The sequence below is a fragment of the Sus scrofa genome, chromosome 6, assembly GCF_000003025.6.
Source record: "Sus scrofa isolate TJ Tabasco breed Duroc chromosome 6, Sscrofa11.1, whole genome shotgun sequence".
Lineage (NCBI taxonomy): Eukaryota > Metazoa > Chordata > Mammalia > Artiodactyla > Suidae > Sus > Sus scrofa.
Window position 1 is genome coordinate 18,770,435 of NC_010448.4, and position 21,717 is coordinate 18,792,151.

The 21,717-nt window shown below is 41.2% G+C and overlaps 1 protein-coding gene across 5 annotated transcripts in view; it reads left to right on the plus strand.

The window, feature by feature from the left end:
- Positions 1-21,717, plus strand: part of NUP93 (nucleoporin 93) — a 115,837-nt gene that overhangs the window by 58,566 nt on the left and 35,554 nt on the right. For 2 of the 5 annotated variants that reach the window (XM_021093394.1, NM_001244152.1), the window contains 1 exon segment: positions 17,246-17,308. In XM_021093394.1, the coding sequence (XP_020949053.1) occupies positions 17,246-17,308 (63 nt within the window). 5 annotated transcript variants of the gene reach the window in all.

Below are 21,717 nucleotides of genomic sequence, written 5' to 3' on the forward strand. Positions count from 1 at the left end.
TTTCTCTGGATTTTTCTTTTGCAATCTGCACTGTAATGATGGTCCACTACCTGACTGATCTGACTTTAATCATCTGGTGCCTGGTTTTCAGTGTGGTTTCATCTCTGCTTTTGCACAAGCTTTCCTGCAATTGCACAGTTGTTTGCTGCATCAAATTTCTTTTAGTGACAATAAAAAACACATGTTAGTATTTTAACGTAGTCTTTAATTTTCAGGTTATACATTAGAACATGGAGGAAAAAAATCTCTTTCTAAGGAACACTATAAAAAATCATTATGATAGAATGGGAATATTCATTACTTACACATTATATATTTTTTCCCTAAATGTTGTATAGAGGAGTGACAGTTGAGCTGAGCATATGTTAATAAAAGGTCTGCATTTTCCCGTGTCACTGTCAGTTTCATTGGCTGTGTATTCCTGAAATGCAAATAACCTCAGTTCTGTTCAAAGCTATAATTAATTTGAATAGTTATTTAAACATTATCAAAATCGTTTAACTACTGAGAGGCCAAACATATAAAATGGGGAATTTACTGTTGTGTTTGAAGGACAGCGCAGTTGATGAGGGCACAGTGATCTGAGATGCTTGTGGATGTTGGATCTATACATTCTGTAGGCTAAAATGGCAGAATCTGCCTGCTGCTGTATAAAATCTTTTAACGACCATTTATTTTAGCATCATGGCATGTGCAAATTCCTGCTGCTCAGTTAAGGGACCAGCTTCAGAACTGGTGTTACAATCTGTGGCCACAGCACTGCATCACAATGCAGCAAATGCATTTTCCACATTAACCAAACATGACAGCTGAAGCGATTATTAACCATGCAAGATGTCGGAAGTCATCAAAAATTCACATCAGAGTAATTGCAGTGGCTTGGGTCAAAAAAACAAGATGTATCATAGCATTCCTTGCCTACATGTTGTCTCTCCCCCTCTTAAATCTTAACTTGGTACAGTCCGTTAACAATAAAATACCCTTCTGTAACCTATAAACTGTTACTCCTATCAGTTTGTGCTTTCAAACTGATGGCAGACTTCTCTGAATCTGTATGGAGCAGCTTGAATGATGATGCTGTGCCCCTGGGGCTGCCTGCCCCCCTTTTAAGGGGACCTTGTAATCTTATTGTCTAATTGGACTCTTTAGTGCTTCTGTCATATCAACATTTGCAGGGTGTTCTCTTTTCCTGTTTCTTCTTTCTTTTTCTCTCTCTTCTCTCTCTCCTCTTCCCTCTTTTTCCCTCCCCCTTCCTCTTTGGCTGTTTGGAGTGGGAAAAACTTGAGCACTGGTTCCACCAGAGCTCATCCCACATTGAAGGTATGGAAGAGCTGCAGTGACCAACAGCGTCGACCGGTCTGTAACTCCTTAAATTTGAGAACTGCAGGTAGGATTACCTATGAAATTAAGATAAATGCACCCTGCTAAATTGACAGCATGTTGTTGCAGTGCCTCTGAAAGACAAGGTCTCAGTTTGTTTAAAATACTGAAATGAATTCAGAAACATTTAACTCATTTGATAGAAAAAGTACTTGATTCTCCTGAAGATTGTTCAGATTTGTGCCTTGTCATTCTAACATTTTTCTTAAAAAAAAATCTATTGGGTGGGGCAAAGGGGTATTTGCTTAAAGATTTAAATTGTTGATTATTTAGGATTTTTGCAGACCTTTAAGTAGTAAGTAGTGTGGACTTTGTTTTGGATTTTTTGAAAAGATGCATGTAAAGTACAGGATTCTTTTATGAAGTAAAATATTAAAATGGGATTTTTCTTTGCTAAAACCAGATCCTTCTTTGGGATTGTAGGGGTGTGTGTGTGTGTGTGTGTGTGTAATGCTTTACAAGAAATTCAGTCATTTAATATTTTGTGGGGAAAAGTACTATTAGAGGTATTTGTAATTATCTTGTAGGAAATACTTTAGCATAAGGCTTTAAGTTAGAAGAATTAAAGAGTAATTCTTAAGTCTTACCAAATGTAAGTAATTCAAATTAAGATACTTTTTCTATCCTAAATTCATCCTCAAAAGAGTATAAGACCTTTAAGTGTATTTCCAGTTTTTGGTGCAGCAAATGTGATTTGTGTAAGTGAAACGAAAACTTCCTAAGTCATGTGAGCATTATCTGGAGGGTGATAAAAATTATAAATATTGCCTATACTACTTTTAATATCAGAGAGAAAATGCTTTTAATTCAGCATTAAAGAGTAGCTTGATTATTGTCTTCCCTTAAAAAAAAAAAAGGTGATGTATAGCTTTTTATTCTAAGAAATGTGTTTGTATCATGGGACCTGTAGGGTCTGGACTTCTTTCTGAAGCATGGACTTGGAAATTGCTCACCTAGTTGAGAGATTGAGCTCCCTTCAGAGGTGTGGGACTTTTCTGTACTCTTAACAATAGGAAGACTTGAGGCTCTGTCAAGTGGGGAATGGAGTAGAGCTGCTGTGGGAAGGGAGAGGAACTGTGAGAATGTCACTTGTCTCGGCATTGGAAGTCTGGATTTAACCAGGGCTAAGATCCCTTTAAAACTCTGACCCAGTGCAGCATTGCAAAGAATTGATTTCTGAGATGAGACAATGAGCTGTGGTTTGCATTTTGTAAAGATGGAGGAAACCTCTAACACTGACCCTGTATGGGAGATGACTCAATTATCCATGCTTTGGTACAGTTGCAAATTATTTTCCTTTGTCTGAAGTGGGAGGATGCCAGTGCCTTCATCAGAGCTCCTAATTTAATGTATGGAAAAATGTCTCAGCCACCATTTTTAACAATTAGCTGTATCATGGTTGAGGTGAGCTGGGTTCTGAAGGCTGCTGCAGGGCCATTTCATTTACATTAGGTTCTGTGGCACTAGAGCTTTGTTACTGTAAAACTCAGAAAATGAATTTGCAGCCTGCATAGAAGAGTTCTCTAGGAGGGTGGAGAGCATTCCCGGAAAGAAAATGGAATCCTTTTGTCTACAGTAAGTATTTCTCATACTCAGATAGTGGTGAGAGGTTGAAAATTTATTTTTGGTTGAATGGGCAAAATAGACTTTAAAACAAATGCTGTAAATATTAAATGTGTAACACAGGTTGTTGGATGTATTTTTTATCTATGTGTTAGAAGGTAATGTGATGTATATGTACTTGAAATATAGGTTTTAACACATGCTTTTAATTAAATATTCATTGGTAATTTAAGTTAATGAGAGGTTTGAATTTATCACTTGTCAAAGATGAAAATGACACTTTGAGAGAAAAACGAAATCTGAATATGGTATATTTATAAGAGTTCAGGCTTCTTTTCACTGTCTTTTAGTTTGTTTGCCATACCTGAAGGAAATTGCTGGATTTTAGGGGTTTTATTGTTTTTTGGTTTTTAAGAAAATGCTTCCATGTGAGGTCTCTGTAGTAGTAGCTGATTAAAATATTTAAGAAAAAAATGTTTTAGCAAGATTTTCTCCTAAAAGATCAGTAGATTGATGCTTTCACTCTCATTAATGGGGATAATTTTTAGTGCCTTCTAATTAATTAATAGTTGTGACTTCAAAGCAATTTGTGGAAAACTCTTGTTTGTGATTGTAAGCCTAGAAACCTTGATTCTTAAAATTAATTAGATTTGACCTGGCTTATTCCTTTGTTCCTTGGCTGTTACTAAGGGGAAACAAGTGGATTTTAACTTTGATTTGTGTGCTTATCTTTTTAAAGGCACTTAACCCCAAAGAATTTATAGTAATTTTACAGTAAACTGTACCATGAAGAATTTGCTCAAAATGCTTTAGTAGCTATTTCAGAAGTTGAATCTTCACAGAACTGGATGTCTGAGACTCTTTTAGCTTGATATCAAATTTATAAAGCCAGGTGTTCTTCCAAGTCCTGTTGCACCAGCTGTTGTTCTCTGGTCACTGAATGCCCTTTTCTCCAACTAAGAGATGTTTTTGAAACTAGGAGAGAGGATTTTTCACATCAGTCTTTTCATTGAAATAGGAAGGCTCTGTTGTCCTAAACCCCGTTTAGAACCCCACAAAGATTCCATAAATCTTGCATTAAGCTTATGCTTGTAGCATAAGAGCCTAGATCTCAGTGTAATTTTGTTAATCCTGAGAGGGACATTTAATATATTAATTGTTTATTATATGGTAGAATGCAAAGGGATTTTTTTCCTTTGGTTTTTATAGGCTTGCACTTTGAAATCAAAGAGTTGTAGGATAGCACATTAGCACTCCATTTTGACTGCGTCTTTGCTTGCATAAAATGTTTAGTTGGATGACAGAAAGGGTGTCACAGAACCTTCCTTTGAAATATTTAAAGTAAAACTTGGTTGAAGCTTCTGGTCTTATTTTCTTTCCCTGGCTTTACGTTAAGCTGTGTGCCAGATAACTCTGGGGGCATGGCAGAGACCCAGTTAGTTGCCTCCCATTTTCTTTGCCTTCACCATGGTCTACCCAAGTTTGGCTGCTGAGAAGAGGCTTTCCCCTTTGGTACTTGTAGGGGATTCCTGAATCTCTTCACTCTGGAAATTTTAGCCTGGCTGGTAGTAGAGTTAGGGGCTGGTTCTTTTTGCTGCAAAAAAAGTGTATTCGTATCAAACCTTTGACTGCTCTGGCAGTGCCATAATGTAGATAAGCAAGCACGTCGGCCAGCCCGCTAGGAGACGTTCGTGGCCCTAAGATGGCAGCGAGGAAGGAGTAAAATGGCGTCACCAGGACACTGTGACAAGAGGCGGACCACGCGAGGCCTTTTCCTTTTCCTTTTTCAAGTTCGAAGATGCCTCTGGGAGCACTGCTTTGCCAATTTACAGTTACCCTTTACTCTCTTAGGAGACAGAAATTTTGAGATTTTCCTGAAGTAAAGATTTAATTAGCATTTACATCTAGATAGCTTCCGATTGTTGCCTTTGAGGAATTGGTGTGGGCAGGTATTGATAAAATAAAATTTTAAATAGATGTTTTCTATTAATACTTCTGAATTTCCTTGCTTTGTGCTTTTTCTTCTTCTTCTTTTTTTTTTTTTTTTTTTTTTTTTTTAATGTGAACACTTAGTCCTTTCAGTACAGGACGAATGTTTAGGAAACAGGCCATTATGCTTCTCCTTTATGGCAAATAAAACTATCATTCCAGTGAAAATATATTATTTGCCTTTGATTTTGGTTTCTGTTCTATCTCTTTGTGGGCTTTGGTTATGATAAAACATATATTAAATATATGTTGACTGCCTTCATAAACAAAGTATATTGTATTTCTTTTTGTGTTTTTAAGGTACGGATTATTTTGGAAGTGAATGATAGTCATCGTGGTAGTGACGATGCTAATTTCTTACCGTTCCCACCTCTTATGGAGTTAGAATTTCTGGAGCTTGCCTTAGAATTTATGTAGTGCAATCAGCTCATCTTATAGTTAAGCAAAGCAGGTTTTACTGTCGTTAAACCAGTTTCTCAAGGTCATAGATCTGGAAAGCAGTCCATTTTGCCTAAATCCAGGCCAGCTAACTCCTAATCTGTGCTGTGCCTCTGTCTACATTTGACCCTCTCTCTTTTGGGTTTATTGGCTGGTGATGATGGATCTAATGGACTGAGTTTGCAGCAGAGTCTGTCTTTGCTTTAGCAGCCTACTCACAGAGATGTTCTTTTCCAGTCTTCTCAGAAATGACTTACTGAGCCATGCTTGGAGTCTTCCTGGTCCTTTGCTGTAGGTAATATGTATTTATAAACAAACATTTAAAACAAGATATATCCTGCAGGTCGAGTTTCTAGGTCCACTCACTTTAGGCATGAAGGGTGCAAAGTGCCTGTCTTCTGGGGTGGGCACAGGCATCCTGACATGCCCTCCAGCACATCACTCCTTTATCTTGAGGAGGGCTGCCCCTTTTCCTAGTATGGATGGGCTGAGCAAAAGGTTTTAGCTCCTTGTCAATTTCCGGCAATTTGTGTTTGAAAATGGGCTTGCCCTCTCTCCTCCTGTTGAGTGTATTTGCCATTTTAGCCCAGCAATGTTTCATGTTTTCTGTACCCGTGGTGACAGTGGTGAGTGGTGCATCCTGCAGTATTCTCTCAGCTCTGACAGGGTAAAGTCAGAACGTTTCCAAACTTAATTACAGCTTTAGAGAGAGTGTGAAGTCCTAAGTACTGTTAGCAGAGGGGTACGATGACAAATTCCACTGAAGACAATGGGAAGTTATGAAGTCTCTTGTTTGTTTTAGTGGTCTCCAGACAAATTTTTGAAAAAGAATTTCTGAATAAGAAGAAACTGCAGCAAAACCAAAGCTCCCTTTTCTGTGACAGCCATGATGATCAGTGCTCCAGTCCCATCAGCATAAGCAATGCTGCATAGCGGGAGGAGCTGTGATTTTCAACTGCAGTGTAAATGACTGACACCATGTACCAGCAGGGAATTAATATGACACGTGGTCCCCAAACATTGTCTTGACTAACGGCTCTCCTTGTGCTTGCTAAGTAGAACTCATTTAGGCTTAATGCTGAGCGCTGTGGAAACCAGCCTGGCAAAAACCACCCAGCTTCCACCTGACTGCCTCGGAGACACACCCTCTGCTGTCTCTCCTTCTCATAGCCCCCAAATCTTGCTTTTGTTTCCTTTTTCCAAAGGAAAGAGACACTAGACCTGACAAAGCAGATGATTTGGGTTTTTTTTGTGTTTTTTTTGCTTTTAATATTGAATTCTTTTAACAAATTCTTTTAGGGTGGGTTTGGAGGCAGTGGGAGGGGACTTTGGCCATGATAAAGGCCATTATTGATGCATTCTCGTTTCATACTGCAGTGCGATTTTCATACCCAAAGTTCTTTGAATGTGGCCTCCTCTGTCTCCAAGACAGAAATCAAATTTCCTAAGACATTTAAACATTTTTTAATCATCCCTTAATGTATCTTATCTTTCCATCACCTAAGAGTGGCTATGGGATTAATATATTTTTTAGACCTGTTCATACTTTTGTGTGAGGATAGGGCTCTTTAGCTGCTTTTTGAAGTTAGGCATACTTTGGCACACTGTTTATTCCAGTCGCAAAGCTGGGTTGAAGAGTTTTCTCTTTAGGATCCTCCCTGTTCCTGTGTCCCCAAATGGTAGCTCTAGCCAGGTATGCTAGTTTGGGGTAGAGTGGGGCAGGAGGTGCGGGTTTGGGGGACAGGAGAGGAGATAAAGTGCTCAGAGTCGCTGTCCTTGCTTCCATCCGTGGGACCACCTCAGCAGTCTGGGAGCAGTTGGCTGGCTGCCCTCTCTCCCTTTCTTGGCTTCCGGTGTTCTTGCTGGTCTGTCCTCCTTTCCAGAAGTGGAAAGAGAGGATGGCCAGCAGAGGCCCAAGACTGCAGCATGGCACATCCTGCTGCATCAGTAGGGTGCAGGCTCTGGCGTGTTTGCTGGAAGTGGTAAGGTATTAGCACTGAGCAAGTCATGTCCCCTCCTCAGACCTCTTGTGACCAGCAGGGGAAAGGTGCTTACACAACCCTGAAAGGTTATTGCAGGGCTCCGCTAGATTTGGGAGGAGGGGAGAATTCTGCTGAAAAGCCTTTTTTCTGCTACTAGTTGACTAAATGGCCATCACTTTTTATTTTATTCATTTATACTATGCCCTTACTACTTGCTCCCACTTCCATGGAGTTTCCCAATAACTGAGTTGGAAAAATCACTTTCCTTTCCTGAATGGCCAGAGATAGATAACAGGAATACACTGGGCCCCCTAAAAGAGACAGAACTGGCTTTGTCACAGTAGCGCCAGAGACTTGAGTGGCCTCACAGGAGTGCAGACCTTACCTTAACCTTGGCCTTACTCTCCAAGTGCCGCAACTAGATATGCTAAGCAGCCCCAGTTTGATGCTTGGTGTATTAAGTAGGAAGAGGCATCTAGTAGTTAGGTACTTACATTGTGTTGGCAAAGGGAGGCGCGCACGCTCTGCCTCCTTCCCACAGGAATGACATGTCCCGTTCTCAAAGATGGCTTCTCCTTCTGGAGCATGGTGAGTCCTACCTCTTACATTTTTTCTTTACCCAGTGCTGAAAGTCTTGGAAACGGTGTGTTTGTTATAGGATAGTTATTCCCTCCACCTTCTCCCCTCCCTTCTCTGTTTGCCCTTCCTCCCCCCCCACCTCCTCCACTTTCTTCCCTTCCCCTCCCCTTCCCCTTTTCCTGCCCTCCCCTTCCCCAGAGACAGGAGGGCTAATTCCTGAGGGTATAAGCCTGAGGTCCTTGCTCCTTTTCTTCCTCCAGCTCCCCTTCCTCTCCTCTCCCCCTCTCCTTTTCTCCCTCCCCCTTCTTCTTCTAGTTCTTTCGTAGGGGTTATGATACAAGTCCCTCATAAAAGCCTTTTCCAGAAGGCACAGGTGAGATGGAATTGTGTCACGACTATATTGGCATGACTTGGAGAGACCAGTCATACCAGTACACTTGAGTCAGAATACTGCCCTTAAGACCATAGGTGGATCTGGGTGGAAGCTCTGCTCAGAGCTGTGTATTCTTGGGTTTAGAATGTATTTGCACACGTTTTCTCTTCAGCCTGTGAGAATTTGTAGATCATCATGTAAACCAATTTGAATTATGGGAGCAAGTGATTTGTTTTGCCTTAATGGGCCCAAATCTATCATGTAATTGTGTGACCCTTTGTTTAGCCCAGTAGCAGAAACCATGTACAAAATGGGGCCCTGCAGCCTGACAGTGACAGGTTGCCTGGTGCCCATACAGTGCCATGTTATATAGCACCAAGGTCGGCCACCTGTTGGCTCCAGAGCTGCCTGTAGGCCAGTTGGTCTGCTGAACTGGCAAATGGTGGGATGAATTCCACAGCCCCTCCTGCAGGGTCTGCTGCCACCTGCTGATGAGGGTGGCCAGGCTTTTGTATAAATGTGCAATGAGAAATCATTGCAACAGCATTAAAAATATATTACAGTGGCCCCATGTCAGACCTGCCCTGCTTTCTGTAGGGGTATTTTTTGAAGAGATAGATATTTAATGCAGTCCGGAAAAATATGCATGTTATTTAATGCAATCCATGAGCAAACAATTTAAAATACTGATTTTTTTGTGTGTGGAAAACAAGCAATGGAACTTACGCTAAATATCTGGGTGGAGAATAAAGTTTGGATTTGCTATTCAGTCTGTATTTCTTTTTTTTTTTTTTTGTCTTTTTTTTTTTTTTTTTTTTTTTTTTTTTTTTGTCTTTTTGTCTTTTTGCTATTTCTTTGGGCCACTCCCGCGGCATATGGAGGTTCCCAGGCTAGGGGTCGAATCGGAGCTGTAGCCACTGGCCTACGCCAGAGCCACAGCAACGCGGGATCCGAGCCGCATCTGCAACCTACATCACAGCTCACGGCAACGCCGGATTGTTAACCCACTGAGCAAGGGCAGGGACCGAACCCGCAACCTCATGGTTCCTAGTCGGATTCGTTAACCACTGCGCCACGACGGGAACTCCCTGACATTTTTATATACTTATTTTAATGCATTAAATATTGATCTAAGAAAATAACCAACCATGCTATAAAACTATATGAAAGTTCCCCAGATTTTGAAAATGCCCCAGACTTTAAATTTCTCTGTTCATCTTTTGGGCTTTATCAGTAATGAACATATCTTTGCACCTGAAAGATTCCTCGAGGCATTCTCTGTAGGCAACACAAAGGGAGCTTATGAAAAGCCGTCCACACCATCTGATAAGTGCGGCAGCTCCAGTGCAGGCAGGATTTCTGTTGTGCTCATCTGAAAACAGTATCTTGCTTTGTTCATCCTCACTTTCTCCATAAGTGGCGTTTTACCTTTGTAAAAATTTTACCCAAGAGAAGACTTCAGAAGAGGTCATTCATTCAGAAATTCGGAAGAAGCTTTGGGAGCAGTTAAGGGAGTGGTATTTTATTCAGAAGGAGCTGAAGCAAAATAATGAGTACAGCTCATATTCCTGTCTTGACAGAAACTGGCCACTTCTCCACTATCTAAGTTCTGAGGAATACTTGCAGTGCATATTGGAATTCTTGTTTCATCTTGGAGCAGACCCTCTTGATTATCCTGTTTTTCAAGTTTATTTTTTGCTCTGCTATATGATTCTTTCCTTCTTTGTTGCCTTCTAGCTCTTGCTTGAGTCTTGGCAATGTTTATTTCAACCACAGTGACTGATACCTATGGTCACTGCTTACATGCGGGAATATTATTTTGAGTGTTGGTTATTGACTTCCTACTAATTTGTATATATTGTATGGGTTAAATGAGAGAAGATGCAAGATTTTTTATAACGCTTATCACATTGTCAGATAGCTTCTCCCAGAAAGTCAGGCCAACTGTGGCTGCCTCACTTTAAAATTTGACAGGGTGGATTTCCAGTTGGTCTTTTGAAGGGGATGAGACCTATAGAATGTCTTTTGTGTTTTGAGGGCCATGTAAAATACGGCTTTTGTTTTGTGGGGCCAACTTAGACTAATTATTTTTTGTTTGTTTTATTTTTTAATGGTTAGAAAATCTGTGTGTTCCTCAGTTCCAATTGTTTACATAATCGTTCAACAAATCACTTACTTGGTGGTGGTGGGAAGCAAAGAACCGTGAAAGAATCAATGCAAGCTCTTTTTGCCATCATACTTTCCTAGCTAAAGTGGATACTGAAATATTTCTCACAGAGACCCTTATTTCTTACAGTTTTCACTTTTGGAAAGCAAATAAGCTAAGAGAATTTGGCCATTTGACAAAAATCCTTTTGCCCACTTGCTTTTTCTACAGTCATTTGTACTCTGAAACCCAGATTCTGAGTGGTGATTGAAATAAGGCAGTTTTTTGGAGTTCCTGTTGGGGCGCAGTGGTTAATGAATCCAACTAGGAACCATGAGGTTGCGGGTTCGATCCCTGGCCTTGCTCAGTGGGTTAACGCTCCAACATTGCCCTGAGCTGTGGTGGAGGTCGCAGACATGGCTCGGATCCTGTGTTGCTGTGGCTCTGGCGTAGGCCGGTGGCTACAGCTCTGATTCGACCCCTAAGCAGGAACTTCCATATGCGGTAGGAGCGGCCCAAGAAATTGCAAAAAAAAAAAAAAAAAAAGAGTTTTTTTATGCTTGTCTTTCTCAACCTGAGCCAGATAAAAGCCAGTTTGGCTTCCAGGTTCCTGAGATGTGACAATACTTTTTTTTTTTTTTTTTTTTTGTCTTTTGTTGTTGTTATTGTTGTTGCTATTTCTTGGGCCGCTCCCGCGGCATATGGAGGTTCCCAGGCTAGGGGTCGAATCGGAGCTGTAGCCACTGGCCTACGCCAGAGCCACAGCAACGCGGGATCCGAGCCGCATCTGCAACCTACATCACAGCTCACGGCAACGCCGGATTGTTAACCCACTGAGCAAGGGCAGGGACCGAACCCGCAACCTCATGGTTCCTAGTCGGATTCGTTAACCACTGCGCCACGACGGGAACTCCTTTTTTTTTTTTTTTTTTTTTTGTCTTTTGTTGTTGTTGTTGTTGCTATTATGACAACACTTTTGATAAGAAAATTGGCTTACCTTACAGTTACATTTTGGGTTGTTTTCAGCCAGTATACATGGCAAGGCAGCCCACTTCCTCTGGATGGAACACGTGGCTGGAGATATTGCTTGTGCATATGAATGGTGTTTATTGTTCCACAGCAATAATCAAAAATAGTACTTTGGAACGCCTTAGAATTGGCAGTCTAGAACACTTAATTTCTCCATCTTTTTTGCCTGTGACATTTAACACCATGATCCACTTCATACATGCAAATAAGTGTATATAATTGAAAGAAAATTTCATGAAACTGTATTTACCCATACTACATATCTCTGTTGCATTTTATTTCATTTAAAAAATGTTGGGAGTTTCCTGGTGGCCTAGCAGTTAAGGACTCACTGTTGTCACTGCTGTGGCTCAGATTACCGCCGTGATGTAGGTTCTGACCCATGTTTGAAAAACACCATTCTAAAGGAATGCCCCAAACTTAACGTTTATTGTTTCATTCCTCACCTACAGTGAGGTAGGGGAAGAGAGGAATAAATATGCAAGCATTAAATAGCTGTTTGTCTCATCTTGACTTGCATGGGAGAATGGGAAAAGGTAGAAAAGGGTTCAGAAAATATGAATTTTAAGTCTGAACTTTGCTGCTTATGAACCAGGTGATCTTAATATGGAACTATAACATTTTTAGAGTTAGTAGAAGCTCTGGAAACCATCTCACACAGCCCTTTCAACGTTTAAACCGATATTAGGAACATGCTTTCAAGGATGATTCACTTGAGTAGTATTGAGAGACAGTTCAGCATTGGGTTAAAAGTGAGGACTAGAACCAGATGTGTGTAACACACAGCTAGCACAAAATAATCACCACATCCGTGTAAGCATTAGCTCTTATTAGTACCAGTATAACAATTAGTAACTCTGAGCCTTCAACTTCATCATCTGTAAAAGGGAACTAATAACTGATGAAGGAAGCAAATTTAAAGATAATATTTTTTCCTCTCCTCCTGGACTCGTTCTTATAGAGAGAAAAGGACATTTATCTTTATTTTCCAAATTTAGAAGTTTGCTATTCCCTAAGTATTTCAGAAACAGTTGGTCTTTTGAGAGTTAGTGCTGTGTTTGAATTCTGCCTCTGCCTCTGCCTTTTCCTGGTCAGTCGGGAACCCTTGTCAAGTTAGTTAAATGCTGAAATCTGTTTCTTACCTGTAGAACGGGATTGGGGGTGGCGGTGGGGAGAATGCAGCGGTCTTGTCTATTCTTTCGTATTGTTAAAAGATTAGCAGTAATGTCTTTGAATTGCTTAGAGCAGTGTCTAGCCCTTAATTGCTTCCTGAATGGAGGCTATTATATGTTACAAAAAACCTGAAACCAAAACCCATTCAAGGAGCCAGTTAGAAGAGTGTCTGTTTCCAGGACTCTGGCAGCGAGGAGCAGTATACATACAGATGGGAAGTCCAGAGTAGTTATCTTACTTACTTAGAAAGCTTGCAGATGTTTATGTAATGTTCTTTATTCAGTGGTCCAGCAATCAAAGGGGCTGGGTGGGAGACTGTGAGCAAATAAAAAGCACTCATTGGCAAAAAGAGGGGATATTAGTGATGAACTCTGAGGGTCACAGATAGAGGATGGTATCTCCAAGTAGGAAGTAAGTTTTTGGGCCTTCTCCACAATCAGGAACCTTCACTGCGGCAGGGAGTCCACCCAGTGAAAGAAGGCACCTCCTAATACCCAGCACACCTCTACAGAACCCATTTTCTGATAAGCTCTGAGAGTGTATCTCCGAGATGAGGGGCCTGAGAGGTGCCTCACAGGAGTGGGAAGGAAAGGAAACACACCTGGAAAAGGAAAGTCAAGGAAAGACCCATGGGAATCTTGGGCTAAGGCAGGTATTTTCCTGCCCAACTTATTAGTTCTTTAATTTATTTTTCCTTAAAATATGTGTTATTTGCAAGAAACTAACTGCCACTAGATGGCACACAGATCCCAACACTATTAGGACTGTGTATTAACTATATTTTTTCTAGATACCAGAGTCTTTTCAAAAGATAGGTCACTAATATATGTTTTTAAAAATAAAATACATGTAGCCTATTTTATTAAGTGAGCTTTTTGGGTTTTTTTGTTTGTTTGTTTGTTTATACTCCAATAAAATTTGTTTTTTTCCCCACTGTACAGCAAGGGGACCAAGTTATCCTTACATGTATACATTACGATTACAGTTTTTCCCCCACCCTTTCTTCTGTTGCAGCATGAGTATCTAGACAAAGTTCTCAATGCTATTCAGCAGGATCTCCTTGTAAATCTATTCTAAGTTGTGTCTGATAAGCCCAAGCTCCCAATCCTTCCCATTCCCTCCCTCTCCCATCAGGCAGCCACAAGTCTTTTCTCCAAGTCTATGATTTTCTTTTCTGAGGAGATGTTCATTTGTGCTGGATATTAGATTCCAGTTATAAGTGATATCATATGGTATTTGTCTTTGTCTTTCTGGCTCATTTCGCTCAGTATGAGATTCTCTAGTTCCATCCATGTTGCTGCAAATGGCATTATGTCGTTCTTTTTTATGGCTGAGTAGTATTCCATTGTGTATATATACCACATCTTCTGAATCCAATCATCTGTTGATGGACAAGTGAGCTTTTTGGAAGGTAGGTTTATAAAGAAGAGAATAGTCTGCCCCCAAAGCAATATCTTTTTTTTCCTTCACCACTACTTGAAATTTCATTTTTTAGAAATTTTGAAATTGTGTTTCTTATTGAATATTGTGTTTCTTTTAAACGAATGTGTCTGAAGTAATAAGCTTTGCATTTGTGTTCGAATAGTGTGTACAGGTTATATGCAGACGTGGATGGGCTGGGCTGGTCACTGACTGGGAAGAGCACAGAAGCTCAGAGAGGGAGTGGGGCACTTAGCACAGCCCCTCCCCCTGACCCTGAAAGAACAAAATGAGACCAGGCTTTCTCAGACAGTGGTTGTCACCACCACTCCCCATCTTAAATGTGCCTTGTTTAGACAATCAGCAGTAACTACGAAAAGGTACAACAGAGCACAGGCTGTACAACTCTTTGTTCAAGAACAACAACCAGAGATAATAGTTCTGTAGCTTTGTTGATAAACTGTGGCGCTAAAGCCTTTTGCTTTAGCTGATGAAGAACCCACCCAGGAAAAGGAAAATCATGACAAAGCTTTGTGGACTTGATGCAGTTATTTGCTGTGAAGACTATGAACATGGTCCATTAAAATCCTTCCCATGATTTTGGGTCTGGTTCCCCTGCAATGGCCAGAAACAGGCATGGAGTGACAGGTTGCCCCCTCCTGAATGGATTACCTGGGGTCCTAGCTTTCTGTGCTCTGGTTTACTGATGCCATTACATTGGTAGACAAGTGGTGGGTGCCTCTCTCCACCCCACCCCCAATTAGCAGTATAGGTATCTGGTGCCACCTCCATGTTGTGATAGCTGCCTCAGGGACTGCCCTGGAGGAGCCTGTGAGGGAACTGTTTCTCGACTGCTGGCTGTTGTCCCTGTCCATTCCAGTGCACTGCCCTAGTTGGGGTGTGACAGCAGGATATGGAGAACTGTGGGCCAACACATAAAAGATCTGAGGATTCTATAAAGATGAGCAATATGTTATTTAAATTTCTGTCCCCAAGACATAATCCAGCCCCCTATTCTTGTTTTAAGAATTGCAGCCTTATATCTGAGACTATTTGAATAAAACATTACAGTTGTTGAAATATAAATGTGATCAATAAATTAATCAATTAACCATGACAGTAAGTTTTCACGAAAACTCTCAGATGTTTTAAAATTTAGCATGTCACTTATAAAACTTTAGCTTAATTCTACTTTGTATCATATTCCCATAAAGAATTCCTAAAACAAAAAGAGCAAAAACATGATTCTGAAAAAAACAGGTGATTTTGGACATGTATAAATATATGTATAGTGTGCTCGACATGAAGATACCTTGCGTTCCAATGTATAGTTGGATCTCACATATAGGGTGAATTCTTTCATATTACAACTAAGACTTTGATCTCTACCTGTTAATTGATGGCTCATCTTCCTTATGCCTGTTTGGCCCCAAACCCCAGGCTGTGGGGAAAAAGCTGCATCCTTGTCTGGAGGGCAAGGCGTTGGCATGGAGGCAGGCATGGAAGCCCACTCTGTCTGCACCTGTCCCACCCTCCTCCCCAAGATCTCAGGTTGAGCAGTGAGAACAATGAATAGCAAGAGGGAGCCACCTGTGCATCTCTTTCATTACCGTCACCAGTAGATCTAAACCTGATCTGTCCTAGCAAGAGATAGAGCTGCATGCATGGAACCTTGGGTAAAGCATTTGATTACATCATATCACTTAATAGTCATTTTACATACGAGTAAACTAAAATTTAGGGAGTCTGAGTGAAAAAAAAAAAAAAAAAAAGGAAAAAGAGTTCCTTTCGTGGCGCAGAGGAAATGAATCTGACTAGGAACCATGAGGTTGCGGGTTCGATCCCTGGCCTTGCTCAGTGGGTTAAGGATCTGGCGTTGCCGTGAGCTGTGGTGTAGGTCACAGACATGGCTCGGATCCTGCGTTGCTGTGGCTCTGGTGTAGGCTGGCAGCTACAGCTCCGATTGGACCCCTAGCCTGGGAACAAGGCAAAAAGACAAAAAAAAAGAAAAGAAAAAGAGAGTCTGGATGTCTTGTGTTAAATCAAGTCGTCTATGCAAGTAGTAAATGGAAGCACCATGCTGTAAAGCTAGGTTTGTTGTCTGTTATTATGAAGTTGTGTTTTGCAGGTATTTAACCTTGCATGTATTCAGCTAGACTTGTGAGCCCTGGTCTCATCACCCGACCCCACCTGTATTAAGTAAGCAGTAGACGTCATTTGGCCTGAAATAGGGAGTGCACGTGGCAAAACCCCAGAAGCACTGTGTAAATAAATGATTTTTTCAGGTATCCCAGCCATTGACAAACAAGTGGAAAATACCCAAAGGGGATGGCTGATGGCTTCCTCAACGTTAGGAAGAAACTGAAGAATTAACTCAAAGCAACAGAGAAATATAAACTGAAGAACACTTACAGGCACTGTGACTGGCTGCATAGCCAAAGCTGTATCTGTAATATGGGTTTCTTTTTTTTCTTTTCTTTCTTTCATCTTTTTTTTTTTTTTTTTTTTTTTTTTTTTTTTTTTTTTGTCTTTTTGCTATTTCTTGGGCTGCTCCTGCGGCATATGGAGGTTCCCAGGCTAGGGGTTGAATCGGAGCCGTAGCCACCGGCCTATGCCAGAGCCACAGCAACGCGGGATCTGAGCCACATCTGCAACCTACACCACAGCTCACAGCAACGCCGGATCGTTAACCCACTGAGGAAGGCCAGGAATCGAACCCGCAACCTTATGGTTCCTAGTCAGATTCGTTAACCACTGCGCCACGACGGGAACTCCTCTTTCATCTTTTTTAGGGCCACACCCACGGCGTATGGAAGTTCCCAGGCTAGGGGTCAAATAGGAACTGTAGCCGCTGGCATACCCCACAGTCATAGATAGCAACGCCAGATCCAAGCCACATCTGCAACCTACACCACAGGTCACGGCAAGGCCAGATCCTTAACCCACTGAGCGAGGCCAGGGCTGGAACCTGCATCTTCATGGATACTAGTCAGATTCGTTTCTGCCGAGCCGTGACGGAAACTCCAGTATGGGTCATTTTCAAGTTGAGGTTTTTGTAAGGGTAGCAGATAATGTCTATGTTTTTTGTTTTTGTTTTTTTCTGTACTTTTGGGTATTTGAGGTTAATTTTGTTAATTGTAATCTAAGTTATGTCATTTCTCTCCTCTTTCCTAGGGCTTCCTAAAGAATGAAAAGGACAATGCCCTGCTGTCTGCCATCGAAGAGTCCCGGAAGAGGGTAAGAAATGAACCAAAGGTATATGTGTATTGTTGTGAGGGCAACATGTATACCAGGTTGTGCGGGTTCTGAAGCTGGTTTCCCAGGCCGAGCTCTCCTGCTTAGTTCATCAGAGAGAGTTCTACAGGAACCATTTTTGAGGAAAATACCGTGCTTGTAACTCTGTGTGTGTTTAGTGACTACATCTGAAACACTGGAATGGTCAGTTAATTATTAAATTAATCTTAGAATGGAAGGGTCAGACAGTTCTTTGGTTTCATTGTTACAGTATAAATAGTATTTTGGTTGCTGCTGAATTAGCATTTCAGAAAAGCAGTTATGATCAGTGATAATTTTACTCAGTTTCTTTTCCTTTTATCGCACAATTTGACTTTGTACGCCACCTTTTAAACTAACAATTTCTCCAAGCTCTTTAAAACAGACAACAGCTTGATGCTCAAGTGGACAGTAAATAAATCAGTCAGAACAGCTATTATATGTGCAGCAATATTTTGCAACAAGCATTCCCTCAAGATACTCAGAGATCATGTGACTTAACATGTGAATTATCTCCATTTGTTTCTGACAAGGATTAAAAGAGCAAAACCTTTCTAGATCATTGCATTATGGAGTAAGAGATTCTCAAGCCCCTGGGTCTTTGGAGGAGGGAGGAAGAAGGTTAGTGATCATGTGGAGTTGATTCTAAAAATGCACCTTTTCCCAGGAAGGAGACTGGATGCTCACACTAGTCTGGAGGCGGTAGCTCTCCTGCAAGGGTGGGTAGGGGTTTTGCTGTTTATTTATATAACCCTTATATCAAGTGAAATATATCTGTGAATTATTTATGTGGTTCAAAAATAAGAAAGTAAAAAAATAATGCTGCTTCTCAGTGTGCTTAATTAAAATATTCCATACAGGTATCCACACATATCTTCAGTAGCGCCCATGTGAGTGAAACAGGACACTTGGGGGGCTGCCAGCTCTAATGTGTAAGAAAATGTTTCAGAGACATTATTTCAATGACTGGTATGTTTAGTTATCAGAGTAAAATTCCCTAAAATTTAAGTAATTATATTTTTGGCAGTAGTACTTATCCTTAGAAATAGAGAAATTTACTTGATTCAGATTTGGAAATATTTTAAGGTTGTTGTTGTTGTTGTTGTTGTTGTTGTTGCTGCTGTTGCTGTTGTTCACACTCTGAATTACTCAACAACATTGATTCTCCTGGTGTAAAGGACCAATGAAATTAAATTAGGATTGTCGAATGCCACCGAGCCTTATTAATCCATTTACCCTGAGGAATGTGTTTCTGAAATTGGCAGGCTCTGAACGTTGTGCCATACTGAGACTAAATGTGCAGCCAGCCAAAACATTTAAGTGACATACCACAGTGCAAAATGTGTGCACACGTGTTTGTGAGGGAGAGGTTCCGGTGTTGGGAGCCGGCCTAGGGGGAGACCTTTCACCTGTCAGGACACAGGGAGGCTGCCGCTGAGCAAGAATCGTTTTTCAATAAAAAGTGAGCAGCTTCCTGGCATTTTGGTGGTAATTTCACGTTTGAATAACTTGCCAATGTCCTGCTGAAATGCCAAGAAAACAAGCTACAAAACCATAAATGTGTCCTATCTTTTCCCATTTGGTGCGTCCCAGCAAAAACAGAACAACATTATCGGAACATATGTAGAGTTTCTAAAAGCCAGCAACAGCTCAGTAGTAAGCGGGTGTGAAGTCAAAGCATATTGCCCTCTTCCCTTTATGAAAATGGGGTTCGAGTGCTCCCCACCTGTTCTTAATTCAGTTGCCCAGTTCTTCCCCTGCCTTCCTTTCTTAACTGTGTTCGGAGAGATTTATTTCCCACGTAACTTGAAAGATTCCGATTTGCTCTGTAATAGTTTCTCCACTACTTTTTCATTTTCTCTGGTTTGCCTTCCCTTCCTTATAATGTTTAGACCTCTGCACATCCTTTCAGTCTATCCCTTTTTCTTTTCCCTTGGGTTTCTTTCCTTCCTGTCACTGCTGTTCCTATCTCTCACATTGCCTCAGACTCTCTCGCAATCCTCTTAGTTCTGAGTTGAGTAGCTGTTGATTCTTGCTCGTTAGCTCCTCTGGTTGACATTCTTCTTTGTACCTAATCCGCTGGTTCAGATTTGAATAGGGAATAGGCTAGAAGAGGCCAGATGAGTAGCTGATCATCCCTGATTAGCCCACAAATTGGATGTTCCATTATCTCTAATGTAATTAAGATAAGCTGGGGGTGACATGGTCAAGGGAAGAGAATTTTTATGTTGGGCCATTTATTTTTATTCGAAGCTCCTTATCACACTGACAACGAATGGAACAACAATGCTATTTGTTCAGGTTGTGAGCTGTTTCTAAATAAGTAGCCTTGAACAATTCTCATATATATCTGAGGATTTGAGCCCAGAAAGCTGCCAGTTTTCAGAGTTCTTCCTGTGTTCTTGAAGCAGTGCTTGGCACACAGGTGGCCAGCTTGATTCACAGGGGATGGTTAATTCCCATGTTGTCACTCTCACAGTTACGTGATGCTTGAAGTTTGCCTCTGCCATCTTCATCCACGGTGTCTCTGCGATAGCTTGTGTTTTCTTCAGTTGCTTTTATTGCTCTGCCATTCTTTATCAGACAGAGGACTTGTCCCTAAGAAAAATTCTTTTTTTTTTTTTTTTTTTTTTGGTCTTTTTGCTATTTCTTGGGCCGTTCCCGCGGCATATGGAGGTTCCCAGGCTAGGGGTCGAATCGGAGCTGTAGCCACTGGCCTACGCCAGAGCCACAGCAACGCGGGATCCGAGCCGCGTCTGCAACCTACACCACAGCTCACGGCAACGCCGGATCGTTAACCCACTGAGCAAGGGCAGGGATCGAACCCGTAACCTTGTGGTTCCTAGTCAGATTCGTTAACCACTGCGCCACGACGGGAGCTCCTAAGAAAAATTCTTATGACACTGTGATGTCTTGGGTGAGTGCTACAGCTTAGTTAGTGCTTCAGTTCCTTTTGCGAGTTTGGAAAGCTGTATGATGCACCAGCCCTCCACCTGCTTATTTCTACCCACCCTGGTCCTCCAGCCCTGTGGCCCTCTGTTTTCCCTTTAGGACAGGTTGAAGGTTGTGGAGGTAGTTAACCACTAGGTAGGAAGAGTTTTAGAAGAAATTGTGGTTCGCTTGTGTACTGTTTCTGGACAGATTCTAGGGAAGCTACCCCTTCTCCTCCCCTCTGCCTCACCTCTCTGTTCTAGCATACTTCTGTCTATTCAAAATGCATAGCTTTTAAGTTCACTGAGGTAACAAGAGAAAATATTTTTCTCAGGTTATTTTTTTCAACCCAGGCTAAATGGAATGATCTATTCTGCCTGATTCTCAGTGAGAATAAAACCAGGTGAAAGACTCATTTTTGAAGTTTTGATTGTCATTTCTTCTTTTGTCTTCAGAATGTGTATTAGAAAAGAGATCTGTTGATAGATGGACCAAATCAAATTTGCAAAATGTGCCAACCCTTTTCCTAATCATTTTTGTGCGTCTTCTTTCTTTTTCACATTCTAATAAATATTGCTCCATACTGGAACACCCCATTGGTAGGAAGAGTACATGATTCTTCTGACAGTTTCCCAGAGCTCACGTGTATGAATATTATCAGTATAAATTATCTGCTTTGCCAAAAGTAAAGCAGGCATTACTAATACTCATTCCCTGGTGCTGCCTAAATCGATACCAATCTGATTGTAAATGAAATGGCTTTTTGAAAAGTGGGCTTAAGCTGATGGGAAACCTCATCTGCCAGTTAAAGAATAATAGGCTAAGAGTGGGCATGACTCAGTATGTCTCTGTAAATTGCTTTAATCTCTTCCTCACAGGGTTCTTTGGGTGTTTTGGTTTTGTTTTGGTTTTTTGTCTCCTTTCTCCATCCCGTCCTTCTTTTCTTTGTTTTCCTTCTTTGTCTTTCTTCTTCTTTTTTTTTTTTTTTTTTTTTTTTGGTCTTTTTAGGGCCATACCTGTAGCATACAGAGGTTCCCAGGCTAGGGGTTGAATCGCAGCTGTAGCCGCTGGCCTACACCACAGCCACGGCAACTTGGGATCCAAGCTGCATCTGCAACCTACACCACAGCTCATGGCAGCAACACCAGATCATTAACCCACTGAGCAAGGCCAGGGATCAAACCTGTGCCCTCATGGATACTAGTCAGATTCGTTTCCACTGAGCCATGATGGGAACTCCCTCTTTTTTCTTTTCCTTCTGAGTGACTGTGTTTTGGCAACAACCTGCAGTGTTACCAGCAGATAGGAATGAGGTTTGCCAAATGTTTCAGTAGTGACTTTGAGTAGACTCCGTTTTTCCTTTTCTGGTTTGCTTCCTCCTATGAAAATATTAGTTTCTTAAAAAAACAAAGACACTATGAGACTCTTTTTTTTTTTTTTTT